Source organism: Carassius auratus, chromosome 44, assembly GCF_003368295.1.
Source record: "Carassius auratus strain Wakin chromosome 44, ASM336829v1, whole genome shotgun sequence".
Classification (NCBI taxonomy): Eukaryota; Metazoa; Chordata; class Actinopteri; order Cypriniformes; family Cyprinidae; genus Carassius; species Carassius auratus.
The window spans coordinates 14,889,661-14,911,795 of NC_039286.1; the positions used below are offsets into that span (position 1 = coordinate 14,889,661).

Below are 22,135 nucleotides of genomic sequence, written 5' to 3' on the forward strand. Positions count from 1 at the left end.
AAACTAAAGGTTTGATCCGGATCAAAATCGAGATTGGATTACGTGATCTAATCCGATTATGTAATCCGTTTTTTTTTTTTGAAAAACACATTTTCAAGATTTGATCCAATCCATTATCCAAAATCCTACTGGATTACTTTTGAAAAACCGGGCCCAGGACATAATGACAGGTTTAATAAATATGTAAAAAATATTTTTTTACAAAAGTTCCCTACAGCACCTTTAAGGCCCTCTTTCAGTCTATTGACAAAAACGTGTGTAAAAATTTTATAATCATTGTTAAGGAAGGTGATTGGGCGGATATTATCTAAATATCTATGATCTTTATCTGGTTTGGGAATTAAAATGATCAAGCCTTGACTTGATGTGGGGCACACAGATCCATCTTCAATAGATTCAGTAGGAGCATTAAATAATACCATTTTCAAATCATTCCAAATAAATTGATAAAAATTTCCTGTAAGGCCGTCGGGGCCAGGGGATCTGTTTGACTTAAATTTCTGAACTGCTAGATTGAGTTCCTCAATCCCTAATTGTGCATCACAAAGATCTCTTAATTAATTGTCAATCCTAGGAATAAAATGTAAAAAAAAAAAAAAATTTAAAGTCATCACATTCTTTTGGAGAAAAATTTGATAAATACAATTCACTGTAGGAATTATGAACTTATATGTATGAAATAATACTGGTTTTAGACTGTCGTCTTTTTTCTAATCTACAAAAATAGGACGTGCTTTTCTCTCCCTCCTCTATCCATTTGGCCTCTGAGCGAATGTATGCACCTTTAGCTTTCTTGATGTAGAAGTTATCCAATTGTGTTTGAAGAGAAATAAAATTACTTTTTTCAGTGCTACTACAGTAGGCTACTTATTAATTTCAAATATAATCTTGTATTCATGTTGTATTCTTACTTTGGCAAGCATTTAACTATATCTTATAGACAATTCACAAATTTTAAATTTAAGAAACTCCCATTTAGCTTTATGAGACGTGTAAACCAAAATAATTTTGTATGTTTGGCTTAAGTGACGCGCGATTGAAGGCGGGATGCAGTAGCTTGCATCTGATTGGCTGTCGCCTAGTTACCATGGAGATTGACAGCGACCTTGTTCCATAGAAATAACGATAACAAGAGATTTTTATATCTTTATATGTTTCCATTTTTTGTTTTCATACAAAATATTACAGTATTTATGTGAGAATTCGCTATCAAGGGAGAAAAAGACGAGTTAATTATATTCTAAATGATGTGGGCTGTGGTATTTCCTTTTCCGTGGGACGGGCTAAAACCGCGCATGCGCAGAAGAGGCTGCGCATAATTTTTGGCTGTAATGGTGAAGTGAATTCTCTCTGAATCAAGGGCTGTGGAGGGTTTTATATCCACGAACATCGCCCAGTTTCTAGGTCTGGTTTCTTTCCAGAGCCGCTTAAGTGAACTGGAATCATTTTTAACACATAAATATGTGATAATTTCCGATGAATATGAAACTACAGAGAGTTTACACTGAACATTAAAGCGAATATGTGAACAAGAAGCAAGCGGGTCAAGTTTTGTTTTCAGTTATGTGGGACAATATCCCTACACAGCGAGCGTTACCGCTTCAAAGCTCAGAAACCGTGTGCAAGGAGAGCTAAACGCCTGTCTAGGCTTTGATATCGAACAAGGATAAACAATCTAAAACAAGGACAGCCTGTATTTTTCTGCTTTCTTTTTGTCGAGGGACGCTAGCTTAGCTAAAGCTAGCCGAGAGGCGCGAGCTCAATGAGCTGCTCGAGGCACCCTGGAAACGATCAGTGATGCCGTCGTGAAGGACAATATCGTTAAACATTTTTTGTTGTTTGGTTTATATACTCTTGGATATATTTCGACGCGATTCGGAGAAGCCACGGGACCGGGGATGACTTGTGGATAACCTCTGCGCATTAAATCGAGTGCGCATCTTTGTTTTGCTTCACTCGGACTCTCCCGTCTGGCAAGATTTCACACTTTTACCCAACACAGAGCGGTTTGTGCTGTTCATGTGCTGTCTTGACCACTTAGGTCCGCGTCTCCGGAGGACAGAGGTATGCCTGGATCAGACCGCCTGCATGGGACCAAGAGGAAGGCTGAATCGCTCTACCATCATCAGCTGCAGGCGGCCGGCGGCGGGGAAGGTCAGCCCGTACACGCGGGCTCAGGGAGGCATCCCACCAAGACGACGAGCTCGGTCGCTTCTTCCAAGCACAAACGAAACAAGTCCAAACACGAGGCCGAAACCGGCTCCGCATGCGCTGCCGCCGCGCCTCCAGCAGCGGGCGCCATCAAGCCTCTGGTAGAGTACGACGACATCAGCTCCGACTCGGACACGTTTCTGGACTCCCCCGCTACCGGGAAACCGGCGGAGGGCAGGGACGCCGAACGCCTAGAGCGGTCGGACTACGATGAGGCAGGTGCGAAAGAGAACAGGACTCATAAACACAAGCGCTCCCGGAAGAAGTCCAAAGACCCATATTCGGTCAGGGATTCTGCGGAGGTGGCAGAAAGTAGCGGCGGTAAGAAGAGCAGTAAGGACCGGGACAGAGCGAGTAAAGAGAGCCGGAAGAAGGCTAAGGACAAGACTAGCTCCGCTGCGTGCCTTGCATCCACATCCAGACGTTCAGGTGAGTCAGGAAGCAAAAGGTCCGGCGACTCTCTCTCATCAGGCGTGGTGCAGTCCGCTGTCAGTCTGGGCAGCAGCGCCTCCTCCGCCTCCTCCTCCATCAGTAAGGAAAGTGGCCGCTCGTCAAAATCTCGCAAAGACAAGCGGAGGAGCGAGGAGTATGAGGAGGAGCGGAGCCATCGGAAGGCCGCCAAAAGCCACAAAGGGAAGGATCCGTCCAGGAGACTCGGAGCGGACAGTCCTTCCACTGCGGAACTCGAGAACAGCTATTCATCCAAGCGCAGTCCGTACAGGGAGCCTCCTAGGCGGAGCAGACAGAGATCCGAGAGCCCCTATCGGAGGAGGAGGTCTTCAAGCCCCGAGAAGGATGGAAGTCCGTATGTGAGCAGAAAACACTCACCTGGCAGTCCTTACGGAAACCGACGCTCATCCAGCACTAGTCCAGTGTCCAGGTGAGCGAGCACACACACACACACACACACACACACACACAAATCTGAGTCCATGTGATTCAGTCTCTCCAGAGGCTTTTAGACACGTAGGAATATTATTGCATTGTAAATGTCAAACCCAGTGATGCTTATTTTATAAGATAGGATGACTTTGCCTACATGATTGCATGTACATGTTAAATGTTTTTTTTATTATTATTACTTTTAGCATCATTAGTTTGCCAAAACTATAAAAGCAATTAAATGAATCCACTTTAAATGGTATTTAAAAGTATATAGTACCATTGTGCACGTGTCATGTGAGTCATAGGCTGACAGGTAAGTTAACACTAACAGTTTACGTGTTTTTTGTATTGTGCTGAATGATTTTCATTTCATAATTCATAATTTTTTCTTTTTGTTGCATTTTATTTTGGGATTTATTTTATATTTTTAATTTATTTTGATAACTGACCAGTGTTTTCAAAGTGTTGTATTTGAGTTGGTTTTAATTTAATGTTTATCTATGTTAGGTGGATATTATACTGTCCATCAGTGATTATTATACAAATTATAATTTTAAGCATTACACAAATTTATTAAAATGACTTGTTTTTGTCATAACATAACAATTAAATATTCATTGTAGAAGATGAATGTATTTTACTTGTGTAAAAAAAAAAGAACATTTGGAGCTGCTTACCAGCATACTAATAATTTATAGATAATACCTTAAATTGCAGTATGCGTACGCTATCAGCAAATTTCATTTAGTAATTTTCAGTTTATAGCAGCAGATCTTGTTATTACTGTGTTATGTTAAAAGTAGAGGTGTTTTATATTTATAGCATGATATTCAGTCCCAATGTATTTTATTTGGACAAAAGCATGTATGAAAACTCAGTGCATCAGACAGTCGAGTTTATGGAATTTAAAGTTTCATATTTGATTATGAAAAAAAAAATGCTGTTGTTCATCACTAAAACTAAGATCTTGCACTAACATTTACATGCTGTAGCCTAATTCCTGTATTACAGGTCTATATTTAGTTGGGTTACCCCTCTAATTAATTTACTGATTACCAGCACATTCCTAATACTGTCAGATCAGATTCTGTGCACTATGGAAAATATGAGATTTGATTTTAATTTTAAGTATTGAAAGAAAAGGTTTTGTGAAGGCATTTGGCTGTCGACATATGAACAACCCCAGCTTGTTTAGATACTCAAATATTTGGTCGGTGCTTATTGGTTTTTCTGGCGAAGAATTACATTGTTTACCGTTCAAATGAAGAAATGTAATTTTGCAGTTTTTATTATAGCAACTCATTGACAGCTGCACATTCAGCTCAAAAAGGTGAGCAGAGCATACCTGCAGTTGAAAGTAAACAGTGAGCACATAATGCATAAACCCAGGGGGAAAAACAGAGGTCACAGCAAATTTTATTAACCTGAAGCTGTTGTGATTCATAGTGTTTCTTTGATTAAAAGGTGCATTTATTGAATATGTGAAATATGCATTTGTCTTTAGAGCAAGTCAGATAATATTAAAGTTGGTATGAAACGAAAATTCACCTCATCTGTTTTCAAAATGAATGTTTTAGAAAACTTTTTTCCAAACCCGTAAAAGCTGTGTTTATCTTCAGAACACAATTTAAGATATTTTGGATGAAAACCTGGAGGCTTGAGACTTTCCCAAGTAAATAACAGTGTCCAGAAAGATATGAAAAGTCGTCGTCGTCCGAATACTCCATCTGCTATCAGACGTGCAATCTGGGTTATATGAAGTGACGGGATTACTTTTTTTAAGCAAAGGAAACAAAAATAATGACTTTATTCAACAATTCCTTTTTTCAACGGTCTCCTCAGTGTTTCTCCATATCACCGTATGCTCTTCTGTGTCCTCCGCGCCACAAGGATGTGTCGTTTTATTTCAAATCAAAGCTAAATTCATGTAGAAACGGCACATCCTTGTGGCGAACAAAAATTCTTCCCGTCACTGCAGTTCTCACAATACTGTAAGTGGTCAAGGTCACACTGATGTATCAGTGTTCTATTTATTACACAGCTTCAAATGATACAGATTTGCAGGTTAGAGCTCACCAAACTTGAACTTCGGAACCCAGCGGAATCTGAAATTTTTCTTCACAAGAGCTTGCATATCTGCTCTCCCACAATAGAATGAAAACTGTAGTGAACACCACTTAGATCCCCACTGTTGCAAGGTCACGTCCATCGGTTGAAATTTTTGATTGCAACACAGCATCTTAAAATCTAAATTCCAACCGAAGCGTAAAACTATGTCCCGCTCTACAATTTTTTTTCTTTTTTGATAATCCTTTACACTCAAATGTACGGTATGTGACAATACAAAAGGAAAAATCTGGCGCTACTTCAGTTTCATTGTAACTTTGAGGAAACCCTGTGTAATTGGATTGAAGCTTTAAATGGGACGTTTACATTTATTTAGTTGTTTTAGCAGGTTGACGTGACTGCAAACATTTCTGTTTTTTTCTCTCCTCCTCAGGCCTTCTGTTCGTTCTCGGAGCCGTTCTCCTCACTACTCCTCCTCTCGCCGCTCCTCTTCACGTTCTCGCACTAAGAAACATTCATTATATTCTGGAGGAGCCAGCAGAGGCTCCTCCCACAGCAGTCGACCAGGCAGCCGCTCCCCTTCATCTTCACGTTTGCCGATCACCTCCAGCCTGGGAGCCGAGCTAACTCGAAAAAAGAAGGAACGTCAGGCGGCCGCCGCCAAAAACTCCCCCTCCCTCCGCTCCAACACTTCTAACATCTCAAATGCGCCGGTGAAAAACATTGAGGCACCGCCGCCACTAGAGACGGCCCCGCCCCCAGAGCCTCAAAGACCGCCCTCCCCACCTCCAAATACTGTTGCGGTGGAGGAGCCCACTGTGGTTCCTCCTCCACCTCTCCCATTATCCAGTCCACCTCCGCTGCCCCTCTCATCTCCTCCGCCTCTCCCGGCAAACTCTCCTCCTCCTCTTCCTCTCTCATCCCCTCCACCTCTTCCTCTGAACAGCCCTCCACCTGCTCCTCCACCCTCAGCACCTGCTACGCCGGCTGCTTCTCGCACGAAAAGCCCCAAACAGAAACATACGCAAAGTCCCGCACAACTGATAAAGACCTCCACACTTCCACCTCTTCCCCTGCCGCCAGTTCTTCTGGGAGACTGTAGAGACAGGTGAGTCCTGATCAGACACACTTTACAGGGAAACCCTCAAACATTCTTTACACAAGTAAGAGAGCACAGACTCAAATATTTGGCCAATGTATTGCAAATGCTCTTGCATTTCTCCAGTGGTAACAAACTTCAGTGGTCGAGGGTGAAAGATTTGATAAAGTTTGTCATTTAACTGGATGTGAACTTCTAAAATTGGCATTAAAATGAAGTCACCCTATCTATTTTCTGAATGCATTTTATAGATCCTTTTCTGATTTATTTATCTGTGCATGCGTTTCATTTCTTTGTCTTCTGGTTAAATTATAGACTTATTTTTTTTCTAATGCATTGGTAACCAAGTGAAATAAGTTAATTTACTGAAAATAAAACTAGAACTGAAAAAAAAGTTGAATAGTAGTATTTAAAAATTAATAAAGATGTTTATAAAATTAATAAAAATAAAAAAAACTAATATTTGGAATAAAAAATATGAATAAAAGCTCAAATTCAAAATATTACAATTATGGTAGTATATGAAAATACTAAAATAACTGATATAGAAGTAAAGCATTTCATCACAACTTTAATCAGTTTGCTCATTCTCTAAAAATGTACCTAAAAGAGTTTATGCTTGAGTCCCTTGTGGAAGTACAAGCTCAGCGTAGCTTGATGCGTTTGTGTTCACATGCATTCAGTAAGTTTTGGTGACCTGAGACCTTGTTTTAATCTCACATCAGGTGCAATTTTGCCATGCTCTTCAGGTTTAATGTCACAGAATATTAATAGCCATAATTATTTTACTGTGGTGTAAACAATTTTTTTTTAGGTTTAAAATTAATGACACTTCCTTCAGATATTTGGTTATCTAATGCAACAACATTCATATATTTTAAACATTGTACAGTGGCCCAAGTATTTGGATACTTAAGCTATCGCAAAATTGTTCATTGGCTCCATTTGTACATGTAGCCTCTTGGTCACATTATCAAATCATATATGCTTGACAAATTACATATTTATCCTAAATAAATGCGAGTATGTTTGGACTGTAGGGAGTGCAAGCGGAGAACAGGCAGTTATTTCCTCACGGTGTCTGGTTGCACTAAATGCAAACAGCTTTGTTGACAAAAGCTGACATCAACTACACCCAACATTACACAGACTATTCACTGTTAGTGTGCATAGCTTATTTCCTCTGTTTACATTTTGTGAGAATTCCATGTGTCCGTATTGAATTTAGTTTTTACTAGAAGCTATTTATTGCAATTATGCATGTTAATAGCATTGTATGCACTGTTATTTATACTTACTGTAAATAGCAATTACTTGGTGTTACTTTCTTTTAGTGTAAATATTCATTCTTCTAATTTCCCTGCCAAGACTTTACGTGATGGAATGTTTAACTAAATACTATATTTTCCGGACTATAAGTCACACTTTTTTTTCATAGTTGGGCTGGTCCTGCGACTTATAGTCAGGTGTGACTTATTTATCAAAATTAATTTGACATGACCCGAGAGAAATGAACCAAGAGAAAACATTACTGTCTCCAGCCGCCAGAGGGCGCTTTATGTTGCTCAGTGCTCCTGTAGTTTACACTGAAAACATAGTGCCCTCTCGTGGCTGGAGACGGTAATGTTTTCTCTTGGTTTCTTGGTTCTAAATAAATGCGAATTATAGTCCAGTGCGACTTATATATGTTTTTTTCCTCATCATGACGTATTTTTGGACTGATGCGACTTATACTCAGGTACGACTTATAGTCCGAAAAATACGGTTGACAGAAAATGTGAAAAGTGTTTTTCTGTGCAGAATTTGCCATTATGAATATTGCTTTTCCACAATTTTCCATGTTTTTATATATTATATATTAAAATTAAGGTTGCCAGGTTTTCAAAACAAAACCTGGCCAATTGCTTCTCAAAACTAGCCCAATCGTGTTTCATTCAAGTCCGATAAAATACACGTTTTTGGCGGGGTTCCCTTAGTAAAATTCGCATTTTACTGGCTAAATATCACGTTATTGGGATTGGGGTCGCTTTGACCTACGGACATGAAAAACAACCACAAATATAGGTATATTAAAAAATGTTTTTTCTTTTAGTCCAAAAAAGAGCGTTCCTTTCCAGAAGTCATCACGAAAGGACAGGGAGAAAGAGAAGGAAAAGGAAAAAGAAATCAGGACACGCCTTCTCAGTGAGTTGCCCCTCCCTCCAGTTCTTCCTGGAGGAGACCACTCCCCTCCACAGTCCCCTGCTCGAGAATCCCCACTGCTTCTGCAACCAACCTTCAAGAAGAGACCAAAGTAAGTGCCACTGCGGTCATCCATCAGTGCATTTCTCAAGATGATTGTGTGACATTAATAGTGTTAATTCTGGTAACAAAAAGTGTGACACAATGTTCATTGACAATCTTTGACTATATCACTGACGATAAGAGACAAGACTAAAATTGATAAAAAAAAAAATATATATATATACACACACACACACACACACACACACACACACACACATATATATATATATATATATATATATATGTGTGTGTATGTATGTTTTAATAGAGAAACATAATTGCAATTTGGAATTATTGGAAATACTGTTAGGAATATTACTGTTAAATAATTTTTTTGTTTGTTTTTGCCAGTTTTCATAATGTAGACAGAGAAAGTAGATATCTAAGTCTTTGATATTAATTTGTATTAAATGGACTATAATAAATCAGTATGAGGTCAAATAAACCATTCACATGTTTTAAAAAGCCTTAATTAGTCCTTACACAGATTTAAAGCAGAATGTCTTAAAGTCACGGCATTAGATGTTTTATGCATTGTTAAAAATTAATATTGTCCTCAGTATTTTTTTAAGTTGTCCAGTTCTTAAATCAAGATGTATTTACTTGTGAAGGAAAATAAGTTTATGAGTTTATCCTGAAAACCAGAATAGATCTGGCAGGTATACATTTTTCTGACTACACTGGCAGATATATATATATATATATTTTTTTTTAAACTCCCTTTATTTTTTTTATTAGTTTCTTATAAAACAAGATTTATGTTTTGCCTCTCCAGTACATTTGACATTTGCACTGAAAACAAGACGTAAATAAAAGATCAATATTTTTGGCAGTGTGATCCAACGGTAAAGTAAAAGTTATTTCCATATTCTAGTGGTTTTGAGCAGAGCAGTTTAAGCCTAAAGGTTTATTTTTTAGATAGTATTTAAAACAGTGATGCTAATAGAACGCATTATGCATTCAGAGAACATACTTTTAATCAAATTAATGTGTCCTTGCTGAATAAAAGTATTAATGTTTCTTTTGAACCAAAACTTTTGAATGGCAATGTATGTTTTTTGTTTATTATTATTGGTAAGGGTTGAGAAAAATCATTATCACAGTTATTACTTTAGTCATGGGATGCGGAGTGCTTCATTAGGTTTTGTGAAAATGGTAGAATGAGAGAAAGTGACTTGAAAAATTGCAGTTTTTCTAAAGTGTCTGTCAAATGTGTGCAGGATTTGCTGTCCTAGATATGGAGAGAGGAAGCAGACTCAAATTGACTGGGGCAAGCGCTGTGTGGATAAGTTTGACATCATCGGCATCATTGGAGAGGGAACCTACGGTCAAGTGTACAAGGCAAAGGACAAAGACACAGGTGTGTTGTTTAAAGGGGATTAATACAAAGGGAGTGGATATGTTATAAGGCACTCCAAAAAGTGTTTGTTCCTTAAAATAGAAATCATTTTGTAACATTGTAAATGTCTTTTACTTTTGGTCAACTAAATGTATCGTTGCTGAATAAGTGTTAATTTCTTTCAAAAAATTATTCTTACCCCAAACATTTGAATGGTAGTTTGTTTGCATTGCTTTAAGTGCAGAATTATGTCCTCTTAATGAGAAAAGCTGTGCTTACCTTATTATTCTCAGTAATTACACCACACCCACTCTGTGGGGCAACTTTTAATGCTTAAATCAACAGGTTTCCAATCGTGTTTTTGAGAAGGACGTGTTGACAGCATTCTGTTGTTTTGGTTTCTAAAGGAGAGCTGGTGGCATTGAAGAAGGTGAGGTTGGATAATGAAAAGGAGGGTTTCCCCATCACTGCCATCAGAGAGATCAAGATCCTGAGACAACTCAACCATCGCAGCGTCGTCAACATGAAAGAAATTGTCACTGATAAACAAGACGCACTTGACTTCAAAAAGGATAAAGGTTTGGTTAAATGCATTTGCATGTTTATACTTATTTATGTATTTTGCATGTGCAGGTTTTTTTTTTTATTAGTGAACACATTTTCCTCTTGGAGTTTGTGGCATATTTGTGGCCCTCTCAAATTCCCTGAAACGTTTTCATTTTCTGCCTGCACCCACTCATTTTCTAAGCCTACCTCGATGCATTAACCTGTACGTGTTTTAGGTGCATTTTACCTGGTGTTTGAGTACATGGACCATGACTTGATGGGGCTGCTGGAATCGGGGCTGGTGTCTTTCTCCCAAGAGCATGTGCAGAGCTTCATGCGTCAGCTGATGGAGGGATTAGATTATTGCCACAAAAAGAACTTTCTACACCGAGACATCAAGTGCTCCAACATCCTGCTAAATAACAGGTACCAGTTTGTGTTTTTAAACATTGCATGACGCGGTCTCTTATTAGTGTCATACAGATTTACATGTTGTCTGTTCAGCTACACTGCCATTCAGTTTCATTTAAGAAATTAATTGTTTTGCATTAAATGCATTAAATTTCATTTACACTGGCAGGTTTTTTTGGCCACGTCTGCCACAGGTTGGAATTTGATGCACGTGTGTAAACAGAAAAATCCACACGAGATCCAATTTTTTTGCATCCGATCTGAGCTGTTTCCAAATGTGGTTTTAAATCAGATACATATTAGATATCTGGACATCCAACCTACGTCGAAACACACATATCCGATTCCCCTGTAGAACTCCCAATGCGAGGGCGACGCATTTTAATGCCGTTGTGCTTTATGTGCTGGCATTTGATTGAGATGGAAACTTAAAAAAATTGCACATTCAGGAGCTGGTTTTCAACCTCTGCCCTGTGAATTTTATAAATACAAGAGCTTCTCTACTAAATGCTACATTATATTTCTTAGCAATGAAGTGATAACTTTTACTTGTTTGCAAGATTCACGCTCGCGCGGTCTCTCTCCCACTCTCTCTCTTATTATGCCAAATGAAAATTACCGTTATTTTCTGTCATTTATCCATTCAGTGAGATTTTGAGCAGCAAAACATCCATGACAGCCATTGTCCATGCTGGGAAATAATGGCCAAATGGCCACTCGATGTGAATTATATAAATAATTGTAATAGCATGGCCATTCAAAACCCGAGGATCTACCATGTGTGATCACTCATAATCATTTTGGGTGGGAATTACACAGATATGATACCAGTCATGGGCCAAAAAAATCTGATATGGTCAGAAGATCGGATCTGTGCGTGAAGACATGCAGTATAAATATATATATATATATATATATATATATATATATATATATATATATATATATATATATATATATATATATATATTCTTAACTAACCATGTGCTCTCTGAAATAAATGCTTGAGTCAATAAAAATTGTCATACTTTTTTTCTTTTTTTTTTTCTTCTTTCAAATCCATTATGTACTGGCATTTAAGCAATACTTGCAAATATTAGCATTTTGTGGTAATGATCAAATGTGGCCCTGTGTACAAAATAATGTTAGATAATATATTATGCATGTCTCCAGACTGCGACTAAATAGTCGCATTCTACAACCTTTTTTCCTGCCTTGTTGCAACTTTTAATATAATTGATTTGAATTTGTAAAATAAGAAATTACATTTAAAAGCATATTCAGCTGTAAAATAAAAAAAATTATACCAACAATAACATCTTTGAAAGGTTAACGTTAATGCTATCAATCGATTAAAAAGATAACTATTCATTCACACATTTTTTATGTAATTAATTGCGATTAATTGCATATTAATATGTTATCATAATTTCATATTGAACCTCCAAATTAATGAAGAAATAACATAAATATGATAGGTTTAATGGCATATTTTTGCTAAGTAGCCTACTGTTAATGAAGGCCAGTATCATTGATACTAGAAAATCTCTATTTAATTAATTTTCCTTCAATTTTAGCCAGTAATTATAGCTTTTCAACATTACCGTATAATCAAAAACCATTATTTTTAACACTTAATTGACTCTGAAAAATGACTAATTTAAATTTAAGTGAACTTAAAACAGTCTACACATAAACTATAAATTGTATATGTATAAACTATAAAATGAATATAAATGAATCTTTATTCACACTACAAAAGTTGATTTTAGTGACTAGAGTAGTTGAGTGATTTCTTTTTTTTGTTTAGATCGATAACAGACTTCATCAGGTTTCACTTTAAATGCAGCGATATCTCTTTAAAACCTGATACACATGACTTGGATGTGACACATACATTTGCTTTTCCCCCAACAGTTTACGGTCATTTGCGACTCATTTAAGACCATAACCGCATATATTAACATAATTGTGTGTGTTTTTGTCTGCTGAAGCAGCTCAGCAGCGTATGTGGAACTCCATTTCAACTTTGTCTAGTCTCTGTGCCATATCTCGCTAGAAGATATGACCAATAGCACGGTCATTATACTAGTTTAAACTAGCTGCGGATATCCCATAATCCCCTCACATGAACGCTTGTTGGTGAGTGTCTTCCTTTTCTTTTTTTCGCTATGAAACAATGGTCCGGGCCAGTGTTGCCACCTTGTGGAAAAACGAATTAGAGCGAAACAATTTGAGGTGTGTATGCGACTCTTCCCCGGCCAGATGAAGATGATTGGCGGGCCGCCAATTGAATAACTCTTGACTTAGAGATTTTGGATAATGCTTTACATTTGCCTTATTACTTTTTTTCTTTTTACAGTGGTCAGATCAAACTTGCTGACTTCGGTTTGGCTCGTCTTTATAACTCTGAGGAAAGGTAAGTAAATGTTGGGTTTCTCGATCTTACTGTAGGTTGTGATAAAAAAAAATTTCATTTGATTGTTTGATTGAACTACGGCTAAAATGGGACACATGTACACCCTTCAGCTTTATAAAGTTTTTGTAGATTTCATGTGGTTTCAGAAACAGGAAAATGATTGGTATTGAAAATCTTTGGTGTATAACACTAACTTGATGGTCATCCCCAGTCGGCCGTACACTAATAAGGTGATCACACTGTGGTACCGCCCTCCTGAGCTGCTACTGGGAGAGGAGAGATACTCACCTGCTATTGATGTCTGGAGTTGTGGGTAAGAGGTCCTGTGTTTCCCATCTCCAACCTCTCTTAAACACCAACTGCTGTTCATGTAAAATATTGTTTGGGTTTCTTTTTGCTGTTGTGTAAAGGTGTATTTTGGGAGAACTCTTCACAAAGAAACCAATTTTCCAGGCCAACCAAGAGCTTCTGCAGCTTGAGCTGATCAGGTATATTGCTCACAGTCTCTGGATATAAATGTAGTTTTGCTCTAATGCTGAAGAAGGGGAAAGGACTTTGTGAAATGCTGTTACACTCCATCTGTTTTGTGTTTTGTTTTGGTCAGTCGTTTGTGTGGTAGTCCGTGTCCTGCTGCTTGGCCAGATGTAATAAAGCTGCCGTACTTTAATACCATGAGACCCAAGAAACAGTACAGACGACGCTTACGGGAGGAATTCGCTTTGTAAGTTCAACTTGATTTTTGTAGCGCTTCCATCATTCTCTGAAAGATTTTAATCTTCGTTGAATGAAGTCTCACACTGCATTTATTTGGTCAAATGCAGTAAAAACAGTAATACTGTGAAATATTGTTACAATTTAAAACGGTTTTCGATTTGAATATATTTTAAAATGTGATTAATCTCTGTGATCGAAGCTGAATTTTTCAGCATCATTACTCCAGTCTTCAGTGTCACATGATTCTTCTGAAATTATTCTAATATGCTGATTTGCTGCTCAACCAACATTTCTTATTATTATTCACAATTCCTATTATATAATCACAATGTCTCTCTCTAGTCTGCCCACCTTTGCTCTCGACCTGCTGGACCACATGTTGACGCTGGACCCCTCGAGACGCTGCACGGCTGAACAGGCCCTCGCGAGCCAGTTTCTGTGTGATGTGGAGCCCAACAGGATGTCGCCACCTGAGTCAGTGCAAACGCATCTTATGTGATTTAAATAGTTTTTTATGATGTCAATGACATTACATTTGTGAAACACTTCAATGACATTAAATTTCTGCGCTAAATGATTCTGTGCATGATGTACGAGTACTGTTTGTAGCATATGTGTGTGTGTTAGATTGCAGCAGTGCATTAGATTAGAACAGCGATTAACTTAACTGTACAATAAGCTGTTTAAAATACGCATTCTCCTGTTCAATTTCGAGCGTCCAGAAATATAATCGCAGATATCTTGGGGAGCACTTTCAGAGTATGTATTTTTGTAATTTTAATTGTTTGGAAATGGAGTGTAAATGTGGAAGTCCTTCAAAGATTTAGTATCCTGTTGTGCCCTCTATAGGACGAGCGACTAGTTGACTTCAAACTTAAAGTGTCATGGCAGAGCATTGAAGTCGATTAGTCGTGCAACCCCTAATTTGTGATTGTTTTTGTTGTAATTATGTGGCCTTTTTTTTTTTTAGTTTGCCTCATTGGCAAGACTGTCATGAGCTCTGGAGCAAGAAGCGGCGGCGGCAGAGGCAAAGTGGAGTATCTGAGGATTTCCCTGTTACCAAAGTTCCCCGAAAGGAACCTGCAGGACCTTCAGGAGGGGAGAACAGCCGCCCACCGCCGAGCCCACCCCCACCACCCTCATCTGCCCGTCCTGCATCGGCGAACATCACAGCCAGTGAGCTGGAAGGTGGGCCATGACTTGACAGGAAGCTTTGGAATATGTTCACCTAAACACTACAGACAGGTAGTTAGAGTAACTAAACTAGGTAGGCAGATTTTTTTTTTTTTTTTTTAACTGTTTTTTTTTTATGCAACGAAATTAGGTTCACGTTACTGTCACTTTATCTCTACAAACGTGAGTCTTGCATCAGCCTTTATCATTTTAATTATTTGAATGTGAGGCTGTACTTGTTTCTTTCTTTAATTTTACATCATATTTATTTTAATTTTATTATATATTTTTAACTTTTACATAGTGTTCACTTATGTCAATCTGTGTTTTTGAACCAGTATAATCTCAATAGATTTTACTTAATAAATTTCCACTATTTCACTTTTTTCACCTTTTTTTATTTTTAATCACCTTTTTGTTACTTTGCTATTAAGTTCATGCAGATTACCTCGGTTATGATTGGCTAAATGTGATAATTTTTTTTTGAATATAATTGCATTTTTACTGTGGCAGTCAATATTGTTGCTGCATCGCCCTTTTTTAATAGAAGCCTCCAGTACATGGACCATTTCCACAAACTGTGAGTTATTAGCATGGTAAAACTAGTAAAGTTTTCATTTTAATTAAAAAAATAATTAAATATAATTTGTCTACCTTGGCATTAAATTACAGAAAACTGGTTAATTCTGTTATGTTACTGTTTCTAATACAATGGCTGAGGAAGTGATTTTGACATCTATCTTTTTTGACCGAAGTAATCAGTCCGTCTATTTTTGTGGGAACTCAAATTATATTTGCAGTTTCAGTTTAACACTGTAAGTTTAACCTGCCATGATGACGTCTGTTTCTGAAAACACTGTAAATTTGAAAAGGGTCCATTGTTACAGTACAGGTTCAGTATCATCATCTTCCTCTCTTTCCAGCTTCCTCATTGTTTTAAAACTGTGCAGCCAACTGCAGTTTGTAAATGGAAAATGTCTTCCATAAACGGCAATCAAATATAACCACTTCTTCACACAGGTTTGGGAGCCGCAGCAGAGCAGTTGAACCAGACGGAGCTGGCAGTGCTGCTGAACCTGCTGCAGGGTCAAACAGACAATCTAAGCATCCCGCAGATGGCGGAGTATCTCCGCAGCTCATCCTCTGAAGCCTCCACCTCAGTGCTCTCCAGAACACCCGCCGCCCTCTCCACCCCTGAACCGGACGCGGCGCAGCAGCTCGAACTGCTTAGTCATCTCTCCACCTTAATCCAGTCCTCTAGCGTCCCGCAGCCAGCAGAACTCCCGCAGGAAGACCAGGCCGGCCTGCTCACGCTCCTATTGGAGCAGCTGATAAAGGCCCCAGCGCCGGGGGCGGAGCAGGCAGACGAAAGCAACGGAGTCCGGCAGGATGAGGGTACGACACGAGGCGGCTCCGCTTCTGTCATGAGCGGCGATCGCGAGGGCAAGTGTTAAAGTCTATGGGGGGCGGGGCCTGAGTAGTCGAATGCTGTGATTGGCCTGCAGGCCAGTTATGTGAGACCCACCCACGTCAAAGAAACCCATAAGCATTTGTTGTAGAGATTTTTCTCTTTTTTTGTTGTTGTTTTCTTCCTAATGTCTTACAAAGGGAGAAACGTTTAATCAGTTAATAACGAATAGAGAAATAAATTGTCATGTTTATTTGAAAATCCAGATGTTTATTTTCTGCATTTCGTGAACTTCCATTGAGTTTTACATTCTTGCAGTATTCAGTTGTATTTTTAAAGGAACAAAATCCCCAGAGCCCCGTCTGCTCGCTCACTGCTCCGGTGCCCAGTGGACATTTGTGTGCGTGCAGAAATCTGCTCACAGACAGGACGGGAGAGCTCTTCATCTATTGGCACACACTGCAAGTCCTCCAGAGATGATTACAGTGTTTGCGTTAAATTGTCACTTTTAAATCCAGATTAAACAGTCCTAATAAAGAGCCATTTGGGACACATCTCTATTTATGTGCCTCTCTTCTAATACATACAGAAAACAACTCTTAACCAGAGTAAGCTAGGTCACATTTCCGACTGCTGACTTGCACGCATCATTTAGCATCTTACTGAACTGGTTTAGCACAGTTGGGTGAATCTTAAAATCCTGTCAATAATATGACCAAATCATATTTCACTCTGACATTGAAGAATTTATATAGAATAATTTTTTTTAGTACTTTAATACATTACATATATATTTTATATCTGCATTACAGTATAAGAATATAATTTATATATACATTTACTGTAATGCAAAATATATAATATGCATTGCATTACAGTAAGAATTTAATTTATAGAAAACATTTTTAATTAATACTATTATAATGTATCATTTTATATAGCACAGTAGCCTACAATTTGTTCATTTAAAAAAAAATTAAATACAGAATAATTTATGGAAGTGAAACATATTTTTTGGTAATGAGAGGTGGAAAATGTGCTCATTTAAATTGATATAGTTTTAAATTTGATTTATTTGAATTTATTATGCAGATGTCAAGTACAATAAATATAAAAATAAAAATTGTCTTCATGCAAAATGAATGCATTTCTATGTTGATTTTCAGGGTGAAATGTGAAGCGAGCATTTTCTTGACATTTAAAAGATGCATCCATTTATTTGTGAATGATACCGGTTCTCATCCAAGAGATGCTCTATAGCTTTGGCTTTGTGTAACTCGGCTTAATTAATGAAGTCTAATTAAGCTCGACTGCCCTTGTCTTGCTGACTCACACTCTCCAGCTCATTTATGTACCAGCTCACACTTTTATTTCCACACTCAGTTCCTCATTGGTCGTTTTCATTTCTCTCTTCCCTCTTTTCACATGGTCTTTGGGGTCTGTGAATACACACTGTAATAAAGCCTTACTGTGAGATGAGTGTCAAATAAATTATAGCTATACTTCAGATTTTGTCCTCACACTTATCAATATCTGCTTTGATGCAAAAGGGCTATTGTTTGTTTTTCACTTTATATTTGTGTTGCATCTCACCATCAATTAGTTGCATTGATCAAAGTCTCTGTACTCTTGTAGCTATCATCTATGTATGTGAACATGATGTTTACTAGTGCAAAAGGAGCACATCTAGTTTGATAGTTTATTGTTTAGTAATAACAGTCTGCTTATATTAAGACAAACTACTGCTACAATATAAATGCACAAATAAAAGCTAAAATCAGTTTATATAAAACACATTCCACTAGTTCCTGTAAAAAAAAAAAAAAAAAAAAAAAATTTAGCATGAGCTAAATCACTCCCACAAACCCTTTTTTTTCTTTTTTTTTTCCACATATGCATCTCTAGTTTTAAACTCTTCCCGCTGTGATGATTTAGAATATTTCTCACCTCAACATCTATTTCGGACCACTAGGATTTGGTTAATTCAGTGTCGTTTTGAAGCACAGAGGTCCAAAGACTGGAGTAAAACAACTGCATTTTTAGCTTATGAATGAGTTTGCTGAGACTTACTGTACACAGATTGAAAAGTGAACTAGGTTTAAATTATTTTCCCCACCCCATATTTAAAATTGGATATGCCACTGCCATTGTTCAAAAGCTTAACAAATTGTGTGTGTGTCTATATATATAATTTTTTTTTCTTAAAAAGCCTTTTCTTAAAATCATAAATATCACTATGACCCATTTTTTCTCTAAGATTAACAACTTAGAAGTTTAAAAGCTTCAACTCTAGCTATGTGTTATTACTGAAATAATTTAAGCGTAGTCTGAAATTTAAACAGTATCAAAAAAAAACGTATGAAAACTGTATGAAAGTTTGTTAGATCTTATTTAGCATTTTAAATGTATGCAAATTTTATAAGACATTACAACAACGGTTTCATAACCAAAATATTAATGAATTAAAGTCATGAATAATATGCATTTAGATATTTCCCATAAACAAATGCAGTTTGTCCATCAAATTCATGATAAAGTACAGTGCTGCGAATGGTACACCATTCCCGATTGCTTCTTTTATTGTAGATGTATTATTATTAATATAATTATTGCTGCTGCTACTTATATTGCTGTATAGAGTTCTTTAAATATGCAAGTTAAAAATAATATTTGCATATTACTTAGCAAATTTACCCTACATTTGCAGTTTACTTTACATTTTCTTGAAGAAAAAACAACTGGTAGTTAGTGACTGCAACCAATCACTGTAGGTCAGTGTTTTTCTTTATTTTTATTGTTTTATTTGTGGAGAAGTTTTATCCCACACCTCCTGCAGAACTGCTTAAATGATGAATAATTGGTCGAGTGAAGCATGGATTCATTCAGATTGACTCCTCTATTAGCTTAAGGATGGTCCAACTGTTTTTAAAGCGCTTTAGCCTTGCTGACGTGGGTGCTTGCTGTTGGCTCATTGTGTTTTATTTAAGTTTATCTTAACTCTTAACATCTGAAAGATGACTATTTTTTCTGATCCAGATCAAAACTTTATTTTACTCCAGGAAAAAAATCATGAAAGTCTTATAATAGACACAAATGACATCAATTTATTATCTTATTTATAAACATTTAAGATGGACCCAATGTATTAGACTCGGCTTTGCAAAAATAAAGCAACTGAAGCATTAGAATTATCATCCAGTGAAGGGTCGTGATATATAAATCTAGCATATAAATTATAAGTTACATAAATCTAGACTGCTCTTTCGTTTTTTCGTTTTTTTCTGTAGCTGCATTAGCAAAACCCAAACAATTTGAAAGCATAATTTGACCATTATAACACAGCTAAATTATTCTAATTTTATTATTATAATTTAATATTACTCATACTAATTATATACCTTTTTAAAATAATTAATAAAACATATAACTTCATGAAACGAGTTAAGTTTATACTCATATACTCCATAAGTTAGACAGTTTTCAAAGAGATAGTTAAATGTTCATGTTATACATTTAACAGAATTATATAAAATGTGCTAAGAGCAAATAAAGCTATTATTTGCTTGTAAGTGAAGAATAATCCCTTAATGCAGATTCATATTTTCATATGTGCATTAATACGGCTCCATTTTAATTCCATTTAGATGTAATTATTATTTTAAATCTAGTTCATTACAAAATCATTCAAAATTAATGATTGCAATTTATTAAAAAATATATTGTTAATGTAAATTAACAATAAACAGTGTAGTAGTAGTAATAAGCCTTTATTCAATAATCAATCCAGATAAGTGCAATTAAAGGGTTAGTTCATCCAAAAAATGAAAATTAGGCTGTTTTACTCACCCCCAAGGCAACCTAGGTGTATATGACTTTCTTCTTTCAGACGAATCCAGTCAAGAGTTATAAAAAAAAATAGTCTTTGATCTTTCAAGCTGTTTCATGGCACTCAATGGGTGTTGCATGCATCAGTCCAAAAGAAGTGAAATAAAAAGTGCCCATCCATTTAAAACAAAACAACGGTCACTAATTAAAAGTACAAAACGAGGATTTGTAAAGAAGAATGTCAGAGGATTTCGATATAAACCAAGAGGGGACTGGTTTTCCTTTGCTCAAGTAAAGAAACTTTGCTCAAGTAAACAAACGTTGGTATTCACGAGACTCAGCGGTGCATGCGCTATACTGACCTCATACAAAAATGCATCGATTCACCACAGGAGGCCTTTGTTCACCCCTCTTTTTTTTTTTTTTTTTTTTTGATGATGGCCGCTTTTTATTTCACTTCTTTTGGACTGATGCATGCAACACCCATTGAGTGCCATGAAACAGCTTGAAAGATCAAAGACTATTTTTAATATAACTCCGACTAGATTCGTCTGAAAGAAGAAAGTCATATACACCTAGGATGCCTCGGGGGTGAGTAAAACAGCCTAATTTTCTTTTTTGGGTGAACTAACCCTTTTTAACATGTTTTTTGTAGTAAGTTTTACCCACTTATTCTTGGTTTATCAAAATTAATATAAAGTTCTCTTGACTTATTAGGGTTTACAGTTTAGTAATGTAATGTATTGCTTAAATGTTTTAATATTTATTGCTATAGCTCATGTACGGAATTCATTGATGATAACATTTTGTGTCTCTTTTTTTCCTGGCAGATTCTGCATTAGTAGATCCAGAGGCAACAGGCTCAAAGTCTGACATTACTTCAGATGTAGCTACGACCCTGCTTCAGCTCATCTCCCAGCAGGCCTCGGAGAGCAGACATCCTGCTACAGACCTGTGCCCTGGACGTGGACCCTCCTCTCCCCCGAGCGCCACCTCACCACCGACTTCCTCTTACGCCCCCTCGCCTGCCACGGACCTGCCAAACGCTGCTCCCGAAACTCAGTTCACCCAGGACCAAGACTTGCGGTACACCCTGGGAGGAGCCGCGGGCCCTTCCTGAAACCCTTCCGCTGATCTTTTTGTTCATTGACATTTTTCTCTTAATGTGCTTTAGCCGTTAAACTTCTGTTTACCACATATTAATATATTTCTTTCTCCCGTTAAAGGAAAAAGTGAATGTTGAAGGAACTGTTCTTGAATGCGAATGGATGATGTTCATCCCTCCCAGTGATGTGTTTGGAGGCCGTCTTTTCCCGCTTCTCCACGACGGTCAGTGAGTTTTAGCCATGTGCGATTTCTTTGAGGGCTGCGTAAATGTCTTAAATCAAGCTACTTTCTTTCGTGCTGATATGTGTAAAGCAAGAGACTCGATGCAGCTTGTGTTACTTCATGTTTTCCAATACAAAGGCACGAGGAGAACTTGAAGTCATTTGCAGAACTTAAGTGAGGCCTTTGTTTTCAAAAGATTTGTAATAGCTTGTGCATAAGATGTGTTCTTATTTTGATTTTTGGTTGGGGGGGAAATGTATGTCCTCATCCAAATGTTGTTTTCAGGATGTTAATTTAAAGCGAAAGCATCTTCGGGAAGACACTGAACTGACTTGAATTTTAGCGCCAGAATTGCCCGTTTTGATTTGACTACACAAATGTACATGTTGTAAACTGATAATAAATGAAAAATGTGGCTGAGTA

General features: G+C 37.2%; 1 protein-coding gene across 2 annotated transcripts; it reads left to right on the plus strand.

Annotated features, from left to right (window-relative positions):
- The first annotated feature begins 1,267 nt into the window (after positions 1-1,267).
- On the plus strand, positions 1,268-22,135 carry LOC113062629 (cyclin-dependent kinase 12-like). 2 transcript variants are annotated; one of them, XM_026232609.1, is made up of 15 exons: positions 1,268-3,091; positions 5,597-6,271; positions 8,355-8,555; positions 9,769-9,908; positions 10,295-10,465; positions 10,670-10,859; positions 13,207-13,263; positions 13,475-13,576; positions 13,674-13,751; positions 13,868-13,984; positions 14,320-14,451; positions 14,948-15,165; positions 16,171-16,593; positions 21,214-21,469; positions 21,610-22,135. In XM_026232609.1, the coding sequence occupies exons 1-15, from the start codon at positions 2,067-2,069 to the stop codon at positions 21,617-21,619; spliced, it is 3,795 nt and encodes a 1,264-aa protein (XP_026088394.1). In that variant the 5' UTR covers positions 1,268-2,066; the 3' UTR covers positions 21,620-22,135. The 2 variants fall into 2 exon arrangements, with proteins under 2 accessions (XP_026088394.1, XP_026088393.1); XM_026232608.1 differs by lacking the exon at positions 21,610-22,135 and having other exon boundaries at positions 21,214-21,521.

Coding starts and splice junctions, on each gene's coding strand:
- LOC113062629 (XM_026232608.1), top strand. CDS start 2,067: ATGCCTGGATCAGACCGCCTGCATGGGACCAAGAGGAAGGCTGAATCG. Junction 13,264..13,474: donor CTTTATAACTCTGAGGAAAG/GTAAGTAAATGT, acceptor GGTCATCCCCAG/TCGGCCGTACACTAATAAGG. Junction 13,577..13,673: donor ATTGATGTCTGGAGTTGTGG/GTAAGAGGTCCT, acceptor TGTTGTGTAAAG/GTGTATTTTGGGAGAACTCT.